The following is a 21397-nucleotide window of genomic DNA, read 5'->3' as shown; positions in this document are numbered from 1 at the left end:
ATACAAGGTTGGTTTAGCATTTAATAATTAATGAGTGTAACTCAGCACATGAACCAACTAATAATATATAGTATGGCTAATAGAAAAGTCATGAGCATTTCAATAGATGAGAAAAATCATGACCAATTCCAACTTTCATTCATAATTTTAAAAATGAAAACCTCTCCCCAAACTAGTAAAATAAAGAAATTCCTTAATCTGATAAAAGGTAAATGTAGAAAATGTACAACAAACGTTATACTTGTGAAATGTTGAAAACTTTTCCCCTGAGATCAGGAACAAGATAAAGATATTCACTATCATCATTTCTATTCAACATTATATGATGTTCTAACCAGCACAAGTAGAGAAGAAAAAGAGCTAAAAGGTATTAAAAAGGAAAATAAATAAAACCGCCAGTATACACAGATGACCTGATTCTTCGATGAAAAATTTAAAAAGATTTACAAGGTATTGGAAATAAAAGTATACTTAACAAGATTGTTGGATTGCTGGATATAAAGCCAAAATAAGAAAATCAATTCTATTTTTATATTCTATCAACAAACAATAGGATAAAAAAGCAAATACCTAGCAAAATATTTAATTTAAAATGTGCAAATTTCTACACAGAAAATGATAAAAGATTAACAAGATAATCTAAAGAAGACCTATGAAATATTTACATCTATATCTATATGTAATATAGATATTGAGGGATGTAAGACTCAATGTTGTATAGATGTTATTTCTTCCCAAATTAATATATAGATTGAATGCAATCATATACAAAATTCTAGGTAGATCTTCTTGGTAGAAATGGAGAAGCCAATTCTAAAATTATACAGAAATGCAAAGGGCCAAGAATAGTCACTATGGTCTTTAAAGAAAAAGAGTGTTGGCAACCAGCCCTAGTGGATATCAAGACTTATTACAGAGCTACAGTAAAGCAGAACCAGATGTTTGAAACAGAGGACTTGGTTGTTTGGTGACAAAGTTAATACTACAGAGCAATGGGGGAAAGAATAGTCTCTTCAATAATAATGATTTAGTAGTAAGGTAGCCATTTGGAAAAATACATTTTGATCTCTACCCCATACATATATAAAAATCTATTCTAGTGGATTAAAGATTTATTTATTTATTTATTTATTTATTTATTTATTTATTTATTTATTTATGATTTAAATGTGAAAGAGAAAACAAAGTTTCCAAATCATAGCACAGAAGGATATGCTAATCACCTTGAAGATTTTATTTTATTTTATTTTTTTAAAAGATTTATTTATTTGTGATAGACATAGAGAGAGAGAGAGGCAGAGACACAGGAGGAGGGAGAAGCAGGTGCCATGCCAGGAGCCCGACGCGGGACTCGACCCTTGGACTCCAGGATTGCGCCCTGGGCCAAAGGCAGGCGCCAAACTGCTGAGCCACCCAGGGATCCCCGAAGATTTTAAATAACAATAGAAATAACACTAGTCTTTTTTTTTTTTTTTAAGATTTATTTATTTATTCATGAGAGACACAGACTGAAAGAGAGAGAGGCAGAGACACAGGCAGAGGGAGAAGCAGGCTCCTCGCAGGGAGCCCGATGCGGGACTCGATCCTGGGGCTCGAGGATCAGGCCCTGGGCTGAAGGCGGCGCTAAACCGCTGCGCCACCTGGGATGCCCCCAACACTAGCCTTAAAATTCAAAATTAGAATACATTTAAATGAGGAATTTCTTTAATCAAAGGATACTATTAAATGAAATAGTACAAAATCTGTGATTTTTGCTTCAAAGTAATTAAGTGGTGATGGGAAGGAGTGAGATGGAGGAGAAATATGAGAGCATAGCTGAAACAAGATTGGCTATGAATCTTTTTTTGAAACTGAGGTTTTATTGCATACTTCTCTCCACCTTTATTTATGTTTGAAATTTTCCATAAAGTTTAAAAATGAGAGGCACTATTAAAGAGGAAAAAGACAAAGCAGGGTGAAAGAAGATATTTATAATACATAGAACCAGAAAAGGGGTCTATGTCCAAAATGCATAAAGAATATTTACACATGATTAAGAAAGAGACAGTCAGCTCAATAGAAAAATAAGCAAAGGGGGCACCTGGGTGGCTCAGTGGTTGAGCATCTGCCTTTGGCTCAGGTAGTGATCCCAGGGCCCTGGGATCAAGTCCTGTATTGGGCTCCCTGTGAAGAGCCTGCTTCTCCCTCTGCCTATGTCTCTGCCTCTCTCTCTGTGTCTCTCATGAATAAATGAATAAAATCTTAAAAAAAAAAAAAAAAGAAAGGGCACAAAAGAGGATTCCCAAATGGTTAAAAAAAATATGAAAAGGATGTCAGTCTAATTAGTATTTAAGGAATTGGAAAACAAAGCCACAGTTTAATACTACACATTCAACGACACAAGCATTTACCATTTATTTATAGATCATTTGTGTGTATATATATATCATATATATAAACACACACACACATATAACACACACACACATACACGCTGGAGTGAGAGGCCCCAGAGTTCAGCACCAAGGATGGTGAAGATTAAAAACATTGACAATACCATTGTGAAGCGGTGGTATCACCACAACTCTCATACACAGTTGGTAGGCGAGAATATTGGCACAACTAGTTTGGAAAAACATTTTTGGGAGTATCTACCAAATTTGAATATGCCTACCCCTATGACTCAGCAGTTCCATCCCTACTAGATAAATATGTGTGCATATATATATATATATATATATATATGCATATATATTTCTACGGGACAAGTAAGAATTTTGGCAGTAACAAGTAATATTAGTTATGATAGCTGGAACCTGGAAATGACTGAAATGTCCACTAACAGTAGAATGAATAAACAATGATAGTTTATTTATACGATGGAATACCATTCAATAAAGACAAATATTGAACTATTGCTACATACAGCAATACGGACAAGTATCAAAACATAATATTGATCAAAAGAAGCCCCCCCCCCAAATACAAACCATGTGATTTCATTTAAATAGTATTCAAAAAAGAACAAAATTAATCTAACCTGTGGGAGACAGAAGTAAGGACAGATGTCACTTATGGGGAGAAGGGAGGGGTTCTGATCATCGAGGGACAGGACAGGGCTTTTGGATTAGGGCAATAATCTGTTTCTGGACCTGCGTAGAGATTACAGAAGTTTGTACTTTGTGAAGTGAGCTATTGAATTGAACCCTTGGAATTTGTGCATTGTTTTTGATATGTAGAATGTGCTTCGATAAAGGCTATTAGAACAGTAGAATGATATGGGCTGGGAGGAGGAATTCTGAAAGATGACAAAGTCACTTTGCATAGCAGAATTATGAGTGAATTTTTTAAAAAAATCTTGCTTTTAATTTGGTTATTATGATAAATAAAATTTGCATTGTTATGATAAATAAAAGTTGCACGACAAGAAAATTAATTTTGCCTTTGTTTAAATACATATACCACCTGGAGATGGCAGCCCTCGGGTTCTGGGCCAGGACCACAACAATTACAGTCAGAAAAAACTATAAAGCTGGTATTATAACAGCCTCCCCAAAAATCTTGCTCAAAAGGCATAAACTTCTAATTTTAAACAATATAATTTTCAGGCACATCCTCAAAAAAAAAAAACCTATTGCAATATATACCAAAGTAGTTGAATAAGGTAATGAACTATAAGGCAATCAAGCATTGGGAGAAAAACTATTACTAATAGCAACTTTTTTTTTTTTTTTCTAAAGATTTTATTTATTTTTTCATGAGAGATACAGACTAAGAGAGAGAGGCAGAGACACAGGTGGAGGGAGAAGTGGCTCCTCTCAGGGAGCCCGATGCAGAACTCGATTCTGGATCGCGGGATCATGACCCAGCCAAAGGCAGGTGCCTAACCACTGAGCCACCCAGGCATCCCACAACTTTGGTTTTGAAAGAAATATCCTTTCTTTTTCTTTTTTTAGGATTGATTTTTTTAATTGCTGTGTAACTGACATATAACACTATTAGTTTCAAGTGTACAACATAATGATTTGATATTTGTACATACTGCAAAATGGTCACCACGATAAATCTAATTAATGCCTGTCACCATTCATAGTTTGTTTTTCTTGTTGATGAGAACTTTTAAGACCTATTCTTTGGGATCCCTGGGTGGCTCAGTGGTTGAGGGTGTGCCTTTGGCTCAGGTTGTGATACCGGAGTCCTGGGATCAAGTCCCACATCGGGCTCCCCACAGGGAGCCTGCTTCTCTTTCTGCCTATGTCTCTGCCTCTTTCTGTGTGTCTCTCATGAATAAATAAATTTAAAAAGACCTACTCTTTTAGCAACTTTCAAATATATGATACACTATTATTAACTGTAGTCAATGCTGTACCCTTTCTAACAGTATTTAACCATTCAGAGTCCACAATTTATTAGGGATATTCCAAATTCTCATAATAAAACCATGTCATTTGCATGTAAAAGATTATTTCTCTGTCTTTCCTGTATGGTGGGATGCAGTCCACATCTGGTTAGTAGAATAACTTTTTTTTTTAAAGATTTTTAAAATTTTTTTAAAAGATTTTTATTTATTTATTCATGAGACACACACACACACACACACACACACACACACATAGAGAGAGAGAGAGAGAGAGAGAGACAGGCAGAGGGAAAAGCAGGCTCCATGGAGGGATCCCAATGTGGCACTCCATCCAAGGTCTCCAGAATCACGCCCTGGGCTGAAGGTGGTGCCAAACTGCTGAGCCACCCGGGCTGCCCTAGATTTTTTATTTATTGATTCATGAGTGACCCAGAGAGGCAGAGACACAGGCAGGGGGAGAAGAAGGCTGTCTGTGAGGAGCCTTATGCGGGACTCGATCCCAGGACCCTGGGATCACCACCTGAGCCAAAGGCAGATGCTCAACCACTGAGCCACCCAGGTGCCCCGAATAACATTTTTGAGTTGTGACGTTCTTTGTTCCTTTGATGGGAAGATTTTTGGGGAGGAGTTGGACTTTGTTCCTCATTTTGGGAAGTATTTCCTTTTTAAATTGTCTTTGTAATAAATAAAGCTCTAAGTTAAATTTTATGAATTATGATTTCTGTCCTTTTCTCTTCCTTTAAAAACTACATCACAATATAAATAAAGATGGTTTAGGGTGCCTAGGTGGCTCAGTTGGTTAAGGATCTGCCTTTGGGTCAGGTCTTGATCCCCAGGTGCTGGGATTGAATCCCATATCGGGCTCCCTGCTCAGCGGGGAGTCTGCTTTCTTCCTCTCCCTTCCCCCAGCTGATGTGTTCTCTGTCTCTCTCTGAAATAAATAAATAAAATCTTTTTAAAAAATGATTTAAATCAGGTACGTGGAGCTGGGTGGGAAGGAAGGGCTTTACCTCATACAAGAAGAATCCTGTCTCTACCTGAGCATAGCCACAAAAGATATCTTATCTTGTTATGCTTGGATTTGTACCAAGGACCCAGGAAGGATCTATAAACTTTAACACAAAGGATTGTGTGTAGTTAAGGGTACCTTTGAAGAGGGATATTGTAATTCTCTTCCAGTACCACATTAATTTTCATCTAATTGAGAATTCCCATTTGATAACCTAATAACCTTGAAAGTCTGAGGTAGCTCTTCCTCTACACTCGACCATACAAGAGAAAAGGAAACAGCACTGGACAGAGAACCAGAAAGTGCAAGCTCTAGTCTTGATCTTGCTGCTTAGTAGAGATTACTTAATCTCTTTGATCCTTAGTTTCCTCAACTCAACATCATTAATATCTTCAGTTATTACATTTTGAAAAATACGAGACAGAAGGTAAATATAGGCTAACTTCATATTAGTAGTAACTGTTGTCTTTAGATTGCATTCTAAATATAAAAGATAAAGCATATATTACAGTGGTCCTTAGGCTTGGGGAAAATACAGGGAAAGGAAGTCAGAAAAGACTAAAAAATGGGAAAACGGGGGATCTCTGGGTGGCTCAGTGGTTTGGTGCCTGTCTTTGGCCCAGGGCATGGTCCTGGAGACCCTGGATGAAGTCCCAGGTCCAGTTCCTTGCATGGGGCCTGCTTCTCCCTCTGCCTGTGTCTCTGCCTCTCTCTCTGTGTCTCTCACGAATAAATGAATAAAATCTTAAAAAAAAAAAAAAGAAATGGGAAAATGAACATATTGGTAATTACAAAAGATTTTTTAAATGGGCAAAGTTTCAATGTTAAAGTTTAAGTTATTTTTCTAACTATATCACACATTCTCAGTTTTGATGTAGTAGACATCTGTTGCATTTTTCTACCTTGTAACCTGCCCCCTTCTGGCAACAGAAATCCCTTTTCTTGGAGAACTTTTCTCAAACTCCATGGCTTTTTGGCAGGGTATTTAGCTACTCTATTCCACTAACTAGGGGGTGGGTGGGTCCAGGGATTTGCAGGTGACTCAAGCCGGGAAAAATCAGCATTCTTCCTTGAAATTGTTTATATAGCTCCTGATAGGGAGAAATCTCTTTTCTCTGGAGGTTTCTTTATTTATGATAGTCACAGAGAGAGAGAGAGGCAGAGAGAGAGGGAGAAGCAGAGACATAGGCAGAGGGAGAAGCAGGCTCCATGCACCGGGAGCCCGATGTGGGATTCAATCCTGGGTCTCCAGGATTGCGCCCTGGGCCAAAGGCAGGCGCCAAACCGCTGAGCCACCCAGGGATCCCTCTTTTCTCTGGAGTTCTAAGTGGGATTTAAAAAGTTTTTGAACTCTTCTGTCTTATAAATAAGCAACTATATTTTCTCATTCTTTTTAAAAAGATTTTATTTATCCATTCATAGAGACACAGAGAGAGAGGCAGAGACACAGGCAGAGAGAGAAGCAGGCTCCATGCAGGGAGCCTGACATGGGACTCGATCCCAGGTCTCCAGGATCATACCCCAGGCTGCAGGCGGCGCTAAACCACTGCGCCACAGGGCTGCCCTCATTCTACCTTTCTTGCTGCATAGAGAGACCCTGGTGGTCAGGCACTAACATCATCTTTTAAGGGATCTGAAACCATTTCTCCCACACCTTTACATTTTTCTTCTAAATACCACATCTGTGTACTAGATAATAGAGTTTCTAAGCAGTTAAGAACATGCATTATTAAAGGGCCATAGAATTTTTTTTTAAAAAAACAGGGTAACATTGAAGCTCCTGGGTGGCTCAGTTGGTTAAGCTCTTGATTTTGGCTCAGGTCATGATGTAGGGGTTGTGAGATAGAGGCCCACATTGGACTTCATGCTGGGCCTGGAGCCTGCTTAGGATTCTTCTCTCTCTCCCTTTGCCCCCCCATTCCCCCCCAAAAAGCCCAGGGTAACCTTAAGTAAAAGAAAATCTCATACACTCACTTTTTAAAAATACCGAGTCTAGTCAACAGTAAAATCTTTAAGTACCTAAAATACCTATTTTTTTTAATAAAAAATATCTAATTAGCTTTAAATTTTCCAAATTGTCTTACAATTTTTGTTTTGACTTTTTTTTTTGTTTGTTTGAACCAGGATTTAAACAATGGAGCAAAGTGTGTGTGTGTGTGTGTGGTGTGTGTGGTTTAATCAAGCACATGGCCTGGGCCTGGTTACATTTTACTTCTCTTAAAAATAGATATTTTCTTGCCACATTCCCCTGAGCAATAGAATTTAGAAATTAATTCAAAATCTCTTTATTCACTTTACGAAATCAGATGAGGCTCTGGTAATGAAATTATGGGGCAGAAGTCATAGTTTAGTTACTCTTGGGCATTACAATCTAAAATGGAGGGATGCCTGAATGGCTCAGCCGTTGGGTATCTGCCTTCGTTGGGTGTCTGCCTTCTGCTCAGGGCGTGATCCCAGAGTCCTGGGATCGAGTCCCACATCAGGCTCCCTGCATGAAGCCTGCTTCTCCCTCTGCCTATGTCTCTGCCTCTTTCCTCTGTGTGTGTGTGTGTCTCATGAATAAATAAATAAAATCTTTAAAAAAAAAAAAGAATCTAAAACACAGTAGTGACAAGCAGACATTTATGTTAATTTTGCAACCTTTGCTGTTTCCTTACCTTTATCTGTTTTGACTTAGTGGAAAACAAAAGGAGCCCCACTGTTTGGTTTGCCAATATCTAATAAAATATTGAAAATTCCTAAGGGCGAATGCATTAATATATCTACTTAAATATATTTATTAGAAATATCTGTAGCTTTATTTACAACTAACCTTTTTCTCTTCCTCCTATATGCCTTTGTTCTCAAGTACAATAAGACACTGAGAGATTATCATCCTAAGTATAAACGAATATTTTGCTTCAACTCAAATATGGAAGGATTAAACTACTGTTACCCACAGTCCCACAGCTTTCTTCTTCCGAAGTGGAGATGCCAAAGGATGAGGAGTTAAGAGACTTTTCGGCAGGCATCATCTTCACCCATCCCATTAAATAAATGAACAATGTAAGGGATCCATGTGCCTGCTAAGCAAGCTCAGCATTTTGGCAAGACCACGCCCCCAACAACCAGACCATTATCTTTGTCCTCCAGGAGGTAACACTGACCCCAACCATAGTAACCTAACAATTACTTACTTATTTCAGATCCCCACTATCCCTCTCTTAACGGAACTACAGGATGTAAAACCAGGTATGGGTTTTTGTTTGTTTCTTTTTGTCGGTTTGGATTGAGGGGGGGCATATATTTATTACTCTCGCTTAAGATCTGGAAAATTAAAAAAAAAAGGAATTGTGTCTCACGAGCATCCACTTTGCCCGGGGACTCCAAACGTGTAAAAACCACCCACCCCGGGGCGGCCCCCTTTCACAGCACCCTCCTTTCCCTGTCCTTACTTGTCGTATCAGCACTGGGGTAAGTGCCCGGGGTTCTGATCTGGGACTAAAACTCATGATCTTCTGGCTCAGGTTCTGTGAACTGAGTCATCCTGGCACGGAGAATATTCCGTGACTCAGCAGGCCCGAAGAGGAGGATGTCAGATCCAGATAATTTCGAGTCTTTTAAAGGCAAGATGGGAACATAAACAACACAGTGGAAGAATTTCGCAGTGGGTCTGCCTACCCAGGGGAAAAAATGTCATTCCATTCCCAGCCCTTCCACTTCCTTCTCTGCCCCTGTTAAACGACGGGTTACACTTTAATTTGGAGGCAGGAAATTGCTTCAGAAAAGTCATTCTAATGCTGAGACCAAGGCCCTTAATTCTCGTGGGGGGGGGGAGAGGGACCGTGTCAGTCCCTGGGGACACCCCGGGACCTCTCCCTCTCCTGGGAGAAGGTTAGAGCCCAGCCCCGCGCAGCAGCAGCAGCGGGAGCAGGCGCTGCAGCAGGAGCAGGAGGAGCAGCAGCAGGAGCAGCAGGAGGGCGCGTTCCCGGGGCGGGGGGGGGGGCGGGCGGGGGCGCCGGGGCCGGGAGCCTTCGGGCAGCGCCCACCGTCAGGTCCCTCGAGCCCCGGCCCCAGGGCGCCGCCCGCCGCACGCAACCACCGACACCTGGCGGGGCCAAAGGCCGGTTCCCAGGGAGCTCGCCGACCCCGCGTCGCCCTCTAGGGCTCCCTCCACGCCCCGCGCCCCCTGCTCCGGGCTCTCCCGGGGCCGAGCGGCCGGGGCACCCCGGGCCGGCTCCCGCAGGGCGCGGGCTCCCCCGAGCCTCCCCTTCCCTCCCGGCATGCACCGCCCCGCCGCCCCGCCGCCCCTCCCCTGCCCGCTCCCCGCGCCCCCGAGGCCCCTCCCCCGCCGCCCGCGCGCCGCGGGCCCGAGCGCGAGATGCCGCCGCCCCCGCCCCCGCCCCCGCCCCCGCCCCCGCCGCTCCCGCCGCCGCGAGTCGCCGGCCCGGCCGCGCAGTCCACGGCGCGAGGAGGGCGGGGGAGCCGCTCCGGGGGCCGCGGGAGCCGCTGAGCCGAGGCCGGGGCCGGGGCCGGGGCCGGGCTGTCTCCGCCGCCAGACCCCACCCCCCGCTCCTTCCTCCCGGGGGCGCGCTCTCGGGGCCGCGCTCGGAAGTCGGGGGTCGGCGCCCAGGGCGGGCTGCGTCGCGGGTGGGAGCCGGGCGGCGGTGGGAGCCGGGCGGCGCGCGCGGGCCGGTGTGTGCAGTCCGACCCCGGGCCCCGCGCTCGGCCGCCGCCAGCGCAGCGGCCTCCCCGGGACCCCGCGGGGCGACCGGAACGCGCCCGCGCCCGCGCCCGCGCCCTCGCCCTCGCCTTCGCCTTCGCCGCGGCCCAGCGCGCGGGCGGGATGACGGGCGGCGAGCGGGCCGCGCGGGCGCTGCGGCCCCGGGGCCGGCTCTGGCCGCTGCTGGCGGTGCTGGCGGCCGCGGCGGCCGGCTGCGCCCGGGCGGCCATGGACGAGTGCGCGGACGAGGGCGGGCGGCCGCAGCGCTGCATGCCCGAGTTCGTCAACGCCGCCTTCAACGTGACCGTGGTGGCCACCAACACGTGCGGGGCTCCGCCCGAGGAGTACTGTGTGCAGACCGGGGTGACCGGGGTCACCAAGTCCTGTCACCTGTGCGACGCCGGGCAGCCCCACCTGCAGCACGGGGCGGCCTTCCTGACCGACTACAACAACCAGGCCGACACCACCTGGTGGCAGAGCCAGACCATGCTGGCCGGGGTGCAGTACCCCAACTCCATCAACCTCACGCTGCACCTGGGTAAGCGGGGACGCTCCTGCCCCTGCCCCTGCCCTGGCCGCCTCCACCTGCCGGCCGGCCTGGGGGCCCGCACAGCCGCGCGCTGGCGCCCTGCTCCCCGGCCCCCGGCCCCCCGGCCCCCGGCCCCCGGCCCCCCGGCTCCCCGGCGGGGGCCGCACGGATCGCCCCTTCTGCAGCGTCCGAGCTAATCGACCACCTGCCATCCCGCTAGGGCCGGGATGCCTCCCCGCGCTAGCACCTCGGGCTCTGCTTTTCTGTCCTTTATAACGTAACCGGATTCTCGCTCCCTGGAGGACTCGCCCTTTGGGCTGTTTCTGTCCCCCACCCCCCTTTTTTTTTGTCCCCCCGAAAGCGTTCATCAGAAACCCCTATGCTCGCTTCTTCTGCCTCCTTGCAGGGCCAATCACGGAGCATTCTTGAATCAGAGATAGGAAAGTCCACCTTAAATACTATTACCTTGTTTAAATGCCTCTCCAGGATTGAGCGTGATTGCCGTTTGCTCTATTGAATAAGGTAGAGAGCAGAGGGGTCTCTAGTGAAGGGGATTGGAGGGAAGCAAATGCTTTTTTTTTTTTTTTTTTAACTACAGGTATGGCCTGTGTGTAATTAAAATAGAAATTCACTTTTAAAGTTACTGTGCTTCAGAGTTGTTCAGCCTTAACTAAGGGCCACAAAGCTATTACGCTGCTACTCCTGGTACAGAGAGAACAAGAAAGCGGGCACTCACCGTAATTTCTGGCCACAGTTTGGTCCCTGGGTAAAAAGGCTCTCCTTACCGTCTTTCCTCTTACTTGGATTCAGAACAAGTGTACAGACATGTATGAATGACCTTTTAGAAATCAGGAAAAGGATGTATAGAAAACTTTGTTGCTGGGTGGTGGATGAGGATGGACATGTTTATCCTAAGCTATCAAAACTCACATTTGATCAAAGTTTTTCTTCATCATTGAAATATATAAACAAGCAGAATAATTCATTATTGTGTTTAACAGAGTAAGGTTTGCGTGAGAAACTGGCATCTGATTTGTCCCCATTGCACTGAAAGAATGGATTTTACTGGTAGCTGGTAACGAACTTCCAGAGAGAACGTAGGGCCCAAACCATTCTTCAGTCAAAGGATAATTCTGTAAGGCTAATATTATTTGAGTGTCTTTGAAAGGAATGTTTTATAGGCAAATAGTTCTTTTGGTCATGGTGTTGCATCTTTCTTTCCACCGCTCTCTGGTACGTTACACTTTACATAAGTGTCAAGATTCCAGAGGAAGAACATAAAAAAAGTACTTTGAAAGGTAGTTAAATTACTGTGTGTGGAGTTTAAGAAAAACAATGTTTAGCACCTTTGTAATACCATTTTATTTCTAGACAAATTATTAGGAAGATGAACTTCCGTGGAAAATAAGTTCACACGGTGAAGCTCTGAGGCACCTGTTTTTCAGAGATGGAAGAAGCAAACTGTTCTTCAGTGTTTTAAAGGTTTTAGAAATGCATAGAACCAGCAGTACGTTGGAACAGGTGCCTTTCTAAGACACAGCAAGAGACCTAGGGTCTTCTAAGGTTTCATGGGAATACCCTTTAACTCTTTAGATAGCTATATGCTCTTAGGTGTTATATTTTTAAACTTGGCCAAAAATTTTTTTTGGAATTTACATCTGATTATTTTTGTGGAGGTTTTGACTTCTTAAAGTTTCTGTGTTGAATTTGGAATGCTCACAAAGTCATCTATTTTCAGATAGTAAAATACTATCTATTTTCACATACTAAAAATTTCAAAGCAAAAGCATTTGCTTACTGTCTCAAAGTGCCAGAGATTCAGCTGAAAATCTCTGAATAGGAATCTGTTATTTAGGCAAAGGTCAGGCTGTCAATCTTGGCCTTCTGAGTTTTCTGCTGTGGGCACTGTGTAGCCAAAGGTTATTTCAGGTGATTGCAGAGGTAGGTAGATTACTCAGATTGTTTCTCTGTTACAAAGGTAAAGGTAATGTAGTAGGTAAGGCAGTCATTTTAGGTTGTTACTACTGGGATATATTACTGGAGCAGATATATTAATTTGGGGTCATGGTGATTTAAAGGTCAAAAGAAATCTCAGAGGTCATCTAGTTAGGACTCTTACATGACTTTGTACTCTAAAAATGTTATATGCTTGGACTTGCTTTTGCTGAAAAAAATCCTCAGTTTTTGGTAATAATATTCATGGTAAATGAAGTTCATAAAACTGTGGGTTTAAAAAAAGTTATTTAAAATAGTTTCCATATGAGTATTGTGATTGTGAAAACATATACTTAAAACTTTTAAGTTAGACGATTTCTAAAAAACGTGACTAGAACTTATTATACTTTTTCTTGGATCAGAGATGATGTCCTGGAGGAAGTTGTGTGTGGTAGAGTAGGTGGAAAAGGGGAGGGAGATTTTGTGTGTTATGGGGGTGATGTCTTAATCTCTCTCCCTGTCTCAGTGTCTCCCCTCTTTCTCCCCCACCCCACTTTCTCCTGCCCTTTTTTTTTTTTTTTTTAATCACAAGGATGTATGTGTACAGGCAGGTTATGATCTATAATTTACAGGCAGGGCTATTTTATGTACCATTGTGTGTTTTGATGTTTAGCATATTCAGTCCCTAACTCCGCGGGCTCTAGCTAGCTATTTCCCATGAATTCAAGTACCATGACTGTTTGTGCATCTATTAAATCTCCCATCCAGTTCAGATTTCACATACCCTTAAGCAAGTGATGCATATTGTGCTTTGCCCTTACAGAGCCTGTGAAAGAAGCAGGGCTAGCCAACACTTTTCTCCCTTCCCTTTTGATGTTGAACTTTTAATGCAGTAAACTTTAAAATAAAGCAAAGTTAGCCTGCACTTAAGTCATCACAGGAAACATACATGTTTTGGCATTAATCGTAGGCCATTTTTTTCATTGTAAAAATAAAACATGACGTGGTGAATTAAAACAGTTAAGTATAATGACTAGGGAGTCTCTTCCTCTTCAGTTTTTAAGTTGTAAGAGACCACAGTTCACAGTTTCTCATGCAGCCTTCCAGAAAGTTTTCCTGCATACACATGTGTATATATAAAATTATGTTACTGTTTTTACTGCTCCTGTTTGGGGGGTGGGGGGAGGGGTCGGGTCAGTAAGGCAGATTTTAACTGACAGCAAGGACAAATTAGATCATGGTACCGTTATCATCACTTGTATAAAAGCCAGGAAAATCAGTGTTGGTTCTGAGAGCAGCCATGTCTTAAGCACCATATACAGTAATCCAGGGGGCAATGTAGCCTCAGATATAATCACTTAAAGTTGCTGTGGGAACAACAATTGCATTTTCTGCCTGTTGTGGAGAGAAATCTCAGCCAGGCACCCTGTTCTAAAAAGAAGTCTCATTTTACATTCAACTTCTGGATCTTTTTTCCTAACTTCTGTATGGATTATTCAGCTGCTATTTAAAAGTTTGGCTTTTGTGTTATATAATAAGTCATAATAAGTTTTATTAGTATCAGTGGGATAGTTGATAAAAGATTGTAGCTGAGGATTTGCCTTTTATTAAACAGCGTTTTTAATTAACTTGATAGTCATTGCGGATGGAAACTTGGCAGGCTGGGTCTTGATCTGAGAGGAAGGTGGCTCTCCCCCTTTCTGAAAACAATTAGATTAAGGAAGAAAGTGCTTATAAACCAACTCAATCAAAGTTTATGGAACTCCTAAAATTTACACCAAGACCAGATTTATTTCCAGCCTCCTTCTATAAGCTTTAGGAACAAACAGTGTTTAAATGAGGCTTTTTAGCTGTATCCCTTTTGTGTGTCTAAATCAGAATAGTTGATACACAAGGATATTAACATTTATTCTGTTTGTTCCTTTTAATGTATATTTAAAATGAAACAAACAGCAATTTTTTTTTCCTCCCCGGACAATCTTTGCAAGGTAGGTTCTGACTGTGTCAGGGAATAGTTCACTCTGGTGACTTCACTGTGGTATTTGCACACCCCGAGGGGACACTATTTTAGTTTGTCTCACAAAGGCCTGATTTACATGATGCAGGTTTCAACTTGAGAAGTTAGGGAGCTCGTCTTTAATGGCCAGTGCACAGTTTTATAAAGTTGCTTTTGGCTGTTTTCCTTTTCTACAATTCATTGCTTTTTCTGTAATTACCTTCTCCATGTTTCTAAAGCATTCAGAGAAACAATTTACACATTAGGAGAGAAGTTGGAATGATAACCACCCCCCCTCCCCCATTATTTTGTCATTAGCCACAATTGTGGGAAGGTTGGTTTGACTCTTTCAGTTCTAAATCCTTTTAGGAAGTTGGATATGCCTTTTGCTATGTGCTCCTTCCCCCCCTGCCCCCCCCCATGCATACATTCTCATGTTACTGCCAGATATTCTGCAAACATTTTTAAAATACCTACTAAATACATAGACTAGTACCTGATGAAAGGTGTACAGGGTTGAAGGTCCTGTCTTCAGAAGTTTACACTCTATTAGATGGAATTTTCATACTCTGTTGTAATGACAATAATGGATCAGGAGTGCCTTTATAATATTTTACACTTTATGAAACTTGCAGTTTATCAGTGATTAGATTTCACAAACTCAGTGAAAGCAAAGATGAGGATCCTGAGGTGGTGATTTGTCAAAAGTCACAGGGGAGGTAGGTTTTTGACACCTTAGTCTATTGCATGAACTCCTGCATCTCTTAGCTTCTCCAGCAGATCGCTCCAAAGAATAACAGGTCTTTTCTAGGCCAGCTTTAAAATACAAGTTCATGTACCCACTGATTCAGATATACCAGACTCCCTTCCCTTTCTTCCTTTTCCCTCTGTTCTTTTTCACTTATAGTTTTGGGTTCCTTTCTTTTTCATGCGACCCCTTCTCCTCGAATGAATTCCTCTTGGTCTCAAGGCTTTATTTACTGTTTGCAAGTCGGTAAGTTCTAAACTTGTGTCTCTAGGCCATCTCTTACTCCAGTCCTAAAGACTTGTTGGACATGGTCACTTTGGGGTGTCCACTGGCCATGTCTAACATTCATTTGTCACTGTCTTACCCAACTCAAAGTCACATCTCAATGACTGCACTACTATTTAGCCCTGAGGCTCTAGACAGTTTTTTTTTTCTTTTTTCTTTTTTTTTGTCAAGTCTCTCATAAAAAATAACCAGCCTTGATAGGCTCTCATCATTAAGATTACTCTATTTGAAGAGCAGATAGGGTCCACTGCTAGAGGCTGGTCAGTTCTGGGCAACTGTAACTCTACCCTTTTCTTTCCCACCATTCTTACTACAATCTAAGATGCCACTCCTACCTCCTATATCCAGCCACCGTGTCTCTTGAATCCTCATCTTTTTCTCTACCTTATTGTAGTTTTCCATTGAATTGCACCTACATTACTGCAACAGCTTTCTAACTTACTGGTGGTCTTTCTGCTGCCACTTTGCCAAACCTTCTGTTCAGGCAGCCACACTATGGATTGAGCAATGGTTCTAAAATACAAATCTAGTGATATCATTTCCGACCTAAAATTTTTCAGTGGTTCCTCAAACCTTTAGGATAAAGCCCAGACTCCTTGTCATGGTGTACAGGGTGTTAGGATCTGGACTGTTTTTTTTTAATCCGTAGGTTTCTCTTTTGTCATCTTACACGCTCAAAGGACTGCTTGTTTGGTTTGGAACTCTTCTCCCAGGTGTCACCACCTTCAGGAATTCTTCCCCAGTTTCTCTGTCTTCTACTCTTTCCGTCTTTCTCCCAAGTCTGGATTAAGTGTCCTACTCACATCATGCTGTAGGTACCTACCACAGCACTTATCATGTGGAATTATATGTTTCTTGATTGGTCCGTTACTGCTTCTTGACCATGAAGTCTTTGAAGGAAGGGTCAGGGACAGTCTTTTTTTTTTTTTAAATAAATTTATTTTTTATTGGTGTTTAATTTGCCAATACAGAATAACACCCAGTGCTCATCCCGTCAAGTGCCCACCTCAGTGCCCGCCACCCAGTCACTCCCACCCCCCGCTCTCCTCCTCTTCCACCACCCCTAGTTGGTTTCCCAGAGTTCGGAGTCTTCCATGTTCTGTCAGGAACAGTCTTTAATTCAGTTCAATATAACTAACTGCCATTCCTCAGCACTTTACTAATAATACCTGGATGTATAGTGATTCATAGGACATTGCCCTGATCTCATGGAAATTGTGGCCTAGATGTGGAGACCTATATCTCTAGACTGAGATGTAGGCAAATTATAGCGTACTGGCCAAATCCAGCCCAGAGTTGCCACCTATTTTTGTAGGCATCATGCAAATATTTTTTACGTTTTTCATTCAACAGTCAAAAGAAGATTGAATTTTGTGGTGTGAAAATCCTATGAAATTAAAATTTTGTTATCCATAAAGTTCCATTGGAACACAGTGAATTTCATTTATTAACCTATTGTCTATGGCTGCTTTTGTGCTACAAAGGCAGAGTTGAGTTATTGCAACAGTTACTGTTTGTTTTGTCCCTCAGAAACTAAATTATTTGCTATCTGGGCCTCTACAGCATACATTTTGTGACTTCCACCCTAGACCAATGCATTCAATGTTTTGTAAGTTCTAAGTAAAAGATGTGAGCACAGAGGGCATTCATTTACCATTTTGATAGAGGTTATAGAGTCTTTGTATCTGCATTGCTTAGTGTGTCTGGCGTAGTGTTCAAAAAATATATGCAAAGTGAAAGAATAAATGAATGCCTGAATTAGAAGAAGTCCCTAAACACTGCACGTTATTTTAAATTCTTCTCAGCAATACTTTAGAGTTTGTGTTAAGTACTGAATTAGGTATGGAACTGATATGGAATTGAAAGATCGATGAGTGTGTCCTTTTGTGGGTAAAAACTAGAAATTTTTATGTGTTTTGAAGCCATCTAGATAAATAATACGAGTCGGCTGTCTTCTCAGATTTGAATCTCATAGTGAATATGTATTTCTGAAAATTTAATGTTAATATGGTGTGTGTTTTCTTTAGAAATGGACCTTTAAAACCTGCACTCACATCTATTGTTGAAATACTTCCTTCAAGGATATCTTAAAGGACAGTTGTGGGGAAAAGTTACAATGAAATATGTTATTTGCTTACTGTGTGTGGCATCTTTAGTTTCTCTGATTCATCGGGGATACAGTTAGAAGACAGAGCTACTCAGGCTCTCCACAGGGAGCCTGCTTCTCCCTCTGCCTGTGTCTCTGCCTCTCTCTCTGTGTCTCTCATGAATAAATAAATAAAATCTTAAAAAAAAAAAAAGAAAAAAAAGGCGGACCTATTGAGGGACCCTTCTCTGCAGGCTAGTGAAGGACCATGTTATAGTCGTGAGGCCCATGGACAGTCATCACTCACTTGTCTAGCGTTAACAGGCGCGGAACCAACAGATGCTTCTTTACTTACGTGTACCTTGTTTCCAGCTGTACTTAATTGACAGTTCTACCACTGTTCTGTTTGAGTTTCAGGGAAAAGTGTCAAAGTTTAGAGCAGAGCTGTTTATTTTTACTGCCCAAAATTCCTGAGAAGATTTTTTAAAAATAAGGGATTAATCTGTCCCTTATCTGAAATTGTCAGTTTCAGAGGGTAAGTTCCAAGATGACTGTGTGCTGGTTCTATTATCTCGCCTACGCTGCTTGCTCTTAGATTTGTAAGAGGGCCTTGCTTGGGATTTGCAAGCATCTCCTTTTTTATGAAATGATAAAGTTAGATGTTTGCTCATTAGGGCCTAAAATTGATAGCTTGCTAAAAAGGGTTACCAGAAAACTCATTTATAGAAACGTTTCTGAGGTTTTAGAGTATTTTGCCAGACCGTGGGGACACTAATTAAGTACATCTGCTTTTCTTTCCATGGACTCTTCCAGGAGACCATCCTAAAATAACTGGGCCCAGTCAGCCTGGTGCCCTATGAAGCTACATATTCATGAATTAAAATAAAGCAGACTTATCTCTTTCTTAGACAATGGGGCTCTCAGATCTCTCATGGGAGGAGATCCCTGTGGCAAGGCTAGGAGATGAATTAGGGGATTTACATGATTTCTTTTAAAACTTTAGGAGTCATATTCCCTGGGCTCCCCTCTTTTACTCTTTGTTTCCAACTGTGTGGCTGCTTCCTGTTACATTGAAGGCGATGTGGAATTTTTGTTATATCATCATTTTTGGATTTTTGTTATTTTATCTTTTTGTTTTGAAAGTTCTTTGAAATATTAATCCAGAATCAGCCTCCTTCACATTTTTAAAAAATTTCTTGAAATAAAAAATCCCACTTTATGGGAATAGTATTGATACAATATGTAGCATTTTCTGGCTTTGAAGTGCTTACAATAAGCTACATGTGAAATGGACCATTAGTTGCCTTCAGCTGGGTCAAGTTACATGCTCAAGTAGATATTCGCACACTGATTTTTATATATACAGTATTTATATAGATTTCTTTATCAGTTCTGGTCATCAGATTTCAAACTTATTTTTTAATTTTTGTTTATTTATTTTTAAAGATTTTATTTATTTATTCATGAGGGACACACAGAGAGAGAGGCAGAGGCATAGGCGAGGGAGAAGCAGGTTCCCCTGCAGGGAGCCCAATGTGGGACTCCATCCCAGGACCTCGGGATCACGCCCTGAGCCCAAAGGCAGATGCTCAACCACTGAGCCACCCAGGTGCCCCACATTTCAAACTTTAAAAATCAATAGTTATTGATAAAAATATGAAGTATACACCTATAACACATATATATTAACTTACAAGTCACATGCAACTACTATTCTAATCAATTATGTTAACTGTAAAACACAAAAAGTTATAAATGTTTGAGATAAACTATTATGTTTTCTCATTGTCTATGAATTTTCAGATATTACCTAAATCTGTATCCTTGATATGTTCTTTCAGAAACTGAAACAGTTTAGTCAGAAATTAGAGAAAAATATCTCATTTGAATTGATGGATTGTTTTTCCAGTGATTTGGCACCACTATTTTAAGCCACAATCATACCAGAACCAAACAAAACCATGCATATATTATTTTGTATAACTGAAAAGATTTTAATTTGAAGAATAATTTACACACAACAAATGTACAATATCAAATGCATAGCTCTGAATTTGTCCATATGCATATACCTATGTAACCTCCCCCCAAATCAGGGTATAGAACATAAAGTCAGAACTGTAAAAGAGCTAAAAGACTGGTCATTAGTCGTATCTCTGAAAACACTGACAAGCACCTCTATAGTCACTGTCACAGACAATCATTCTGGTTAGGAGAAACCTTCAGGCACTCTGTGATTTATCATTACAGAACAAAATTCACTGAGTCCCTAACTCTATAGAAGACCATTTGGATATGTGGAATAATTACAGAAGATGACTAGTGACTTCTCTGAGGGCACTCACTAGTGGCATGCTGAGCTTAGGTTGGAATCTAGACCTGTTGTGGATAGGTTATGCTCTTCCTGGTCTAACCATGTTAGACCCCATGAGTGAGAGAACTGTAGAAAGACCTTTAACTGAGGAGTGAAATGGAAGTAAACCAAACCAAAGGTTTCTCTGAGAGAGCACTGCTTGGGGGGCTCTGGATTTGGATTGCTGCTCTTACAAAGGGCTCAGCACTTGTTTGTGAAGAAGGAGAATTGTGGCAATGGAAGAATTTTAGGTTTGGGTACTTACACCAGTTTTACAATATTTAGTTGTTAATGCTTCTAGGAATTTCTAAAGAATTTATTGAATTTCAGAATGAGATCCTGGGTTTTGTCAGTGTCTACTGATAGGAAAAGTATACCATATACCCCATCTCCTGAAGGGTGGTCAGGGGAGTACCACCTTATCTCCTTTCTGCTTTATCCATGACTCTCTTCTGGTTGTTGAGAACTGCTGGATTTAGTTCGGTTGCTTACTTTATCTGACATCCTTCAAGATAAGGCTGCCAGGTCTATCTCCAGGTTTGATTTAATTTCCATTCTGCTCCAAGTAAATTCTCTTACGTGGTGGCTTTTTAAATTTTTTTTTAAGATTTTATTTATTTATTTGAGAGAGAGAGCACGCTCAAGCAAGTATGAGCAGGAGCAGAGCAGAGAGGTACAGACTCCCCACTAAGCAGGGAACTCTATCCCAGGACCCTGAAATCAGGACCTGAGCCTAAAGCAGATGCTTAACCGACTGAGCCACCCAAGCATCCCACATGCTTTTTCGTTGTTCAGATTTGCTAACTAAATAGGTCTAACCAACCTTTTATTGGTTGATTGATTGATAGAAAACTGTGGTCCTAGAAGATTTCTTCTTTCAGGCTCAGAAGTGACTCCCTTCACCTTGGTTTCTGTATGTGGTAATCTGTAAATCTATAACTGTGTGTTTAATCCATGTATCTTCTCTGTGTATCTATCCTTTATTCAATTGATATCTCCGTAGTTTCACCAGAGCATGCTGAGCTAAGGTTCAATGAGGGGATTCTCAGATACTTAAATTTTTTTCTTCTTGATTGCTGAAGGAGAGATCATAGATCCCCCTTAGATTTTGTATTTTGTGCTGCTCCCTCACTACATACTGTCTCCACTTCTTGAACTCAAGTTTCTAAGATTGGTTTTTCTTTACAGGTGTGAGTTGACTGATCACATTTTAAATGTTACTGAACACAGTCTTAATCTTTTCTTTTTTACTAGCTGCTCAGTACACTTTATGTTTTCTGTGATACATGTGGTTATAGCATTACATCCTAATGACTAATCATTTTTAAATGTGCATGCTCCTTTCTTATGGGAGGTTGAGTGGGATGGCATCCATTGCTACATATGAGGGCTGAATGTTGGACTTAAAATACACC

The 21397-nt window shown here is 41.8% G+C and overlaps 1 protein-coding gene across 1 annotated transcript in view; it reads left to right on the top strand.

Moving 5' to 3' along the window:
- Positions 1-10173: 10173 nt before the first annotated feature.
- The window catches only part of LAMC1 (laminin subunit gamma 1), a 120588-nt gene continuing 109364 nt past the window's right edge, over positions 10174-21397 (top strand). The window contains exon 1 of the mRNA XM_077901994.1: positions 10174-10588. Coding sequence (XP_077758120.1) covers positions 10174-10588 — 415 coding nt within the window. The remainder of the gene's footprint in view (positions 10589-21397) is intronic.

Source organism: Canis aureus, chromosome 6 (genome assembly GCF_053574225.1).
Source record: "Canis aureus isolate CA01 chromosome 6, VMU_Caureus_v.1.0, whole genome shotgun sequence".
In the NCBI taxonomy this organism is placed as follows: domain Eukaryota; kingdom Metazoa; phylum Chordata; class Mammalia; order Carnivora; family Canidae; genus Canis; species Canis aureus.
The sequence above is the reverse complement of the archived record's forward strand: the minus strand, read 5'-3'. Positions and strand labels throughout refer to the sequence as shown.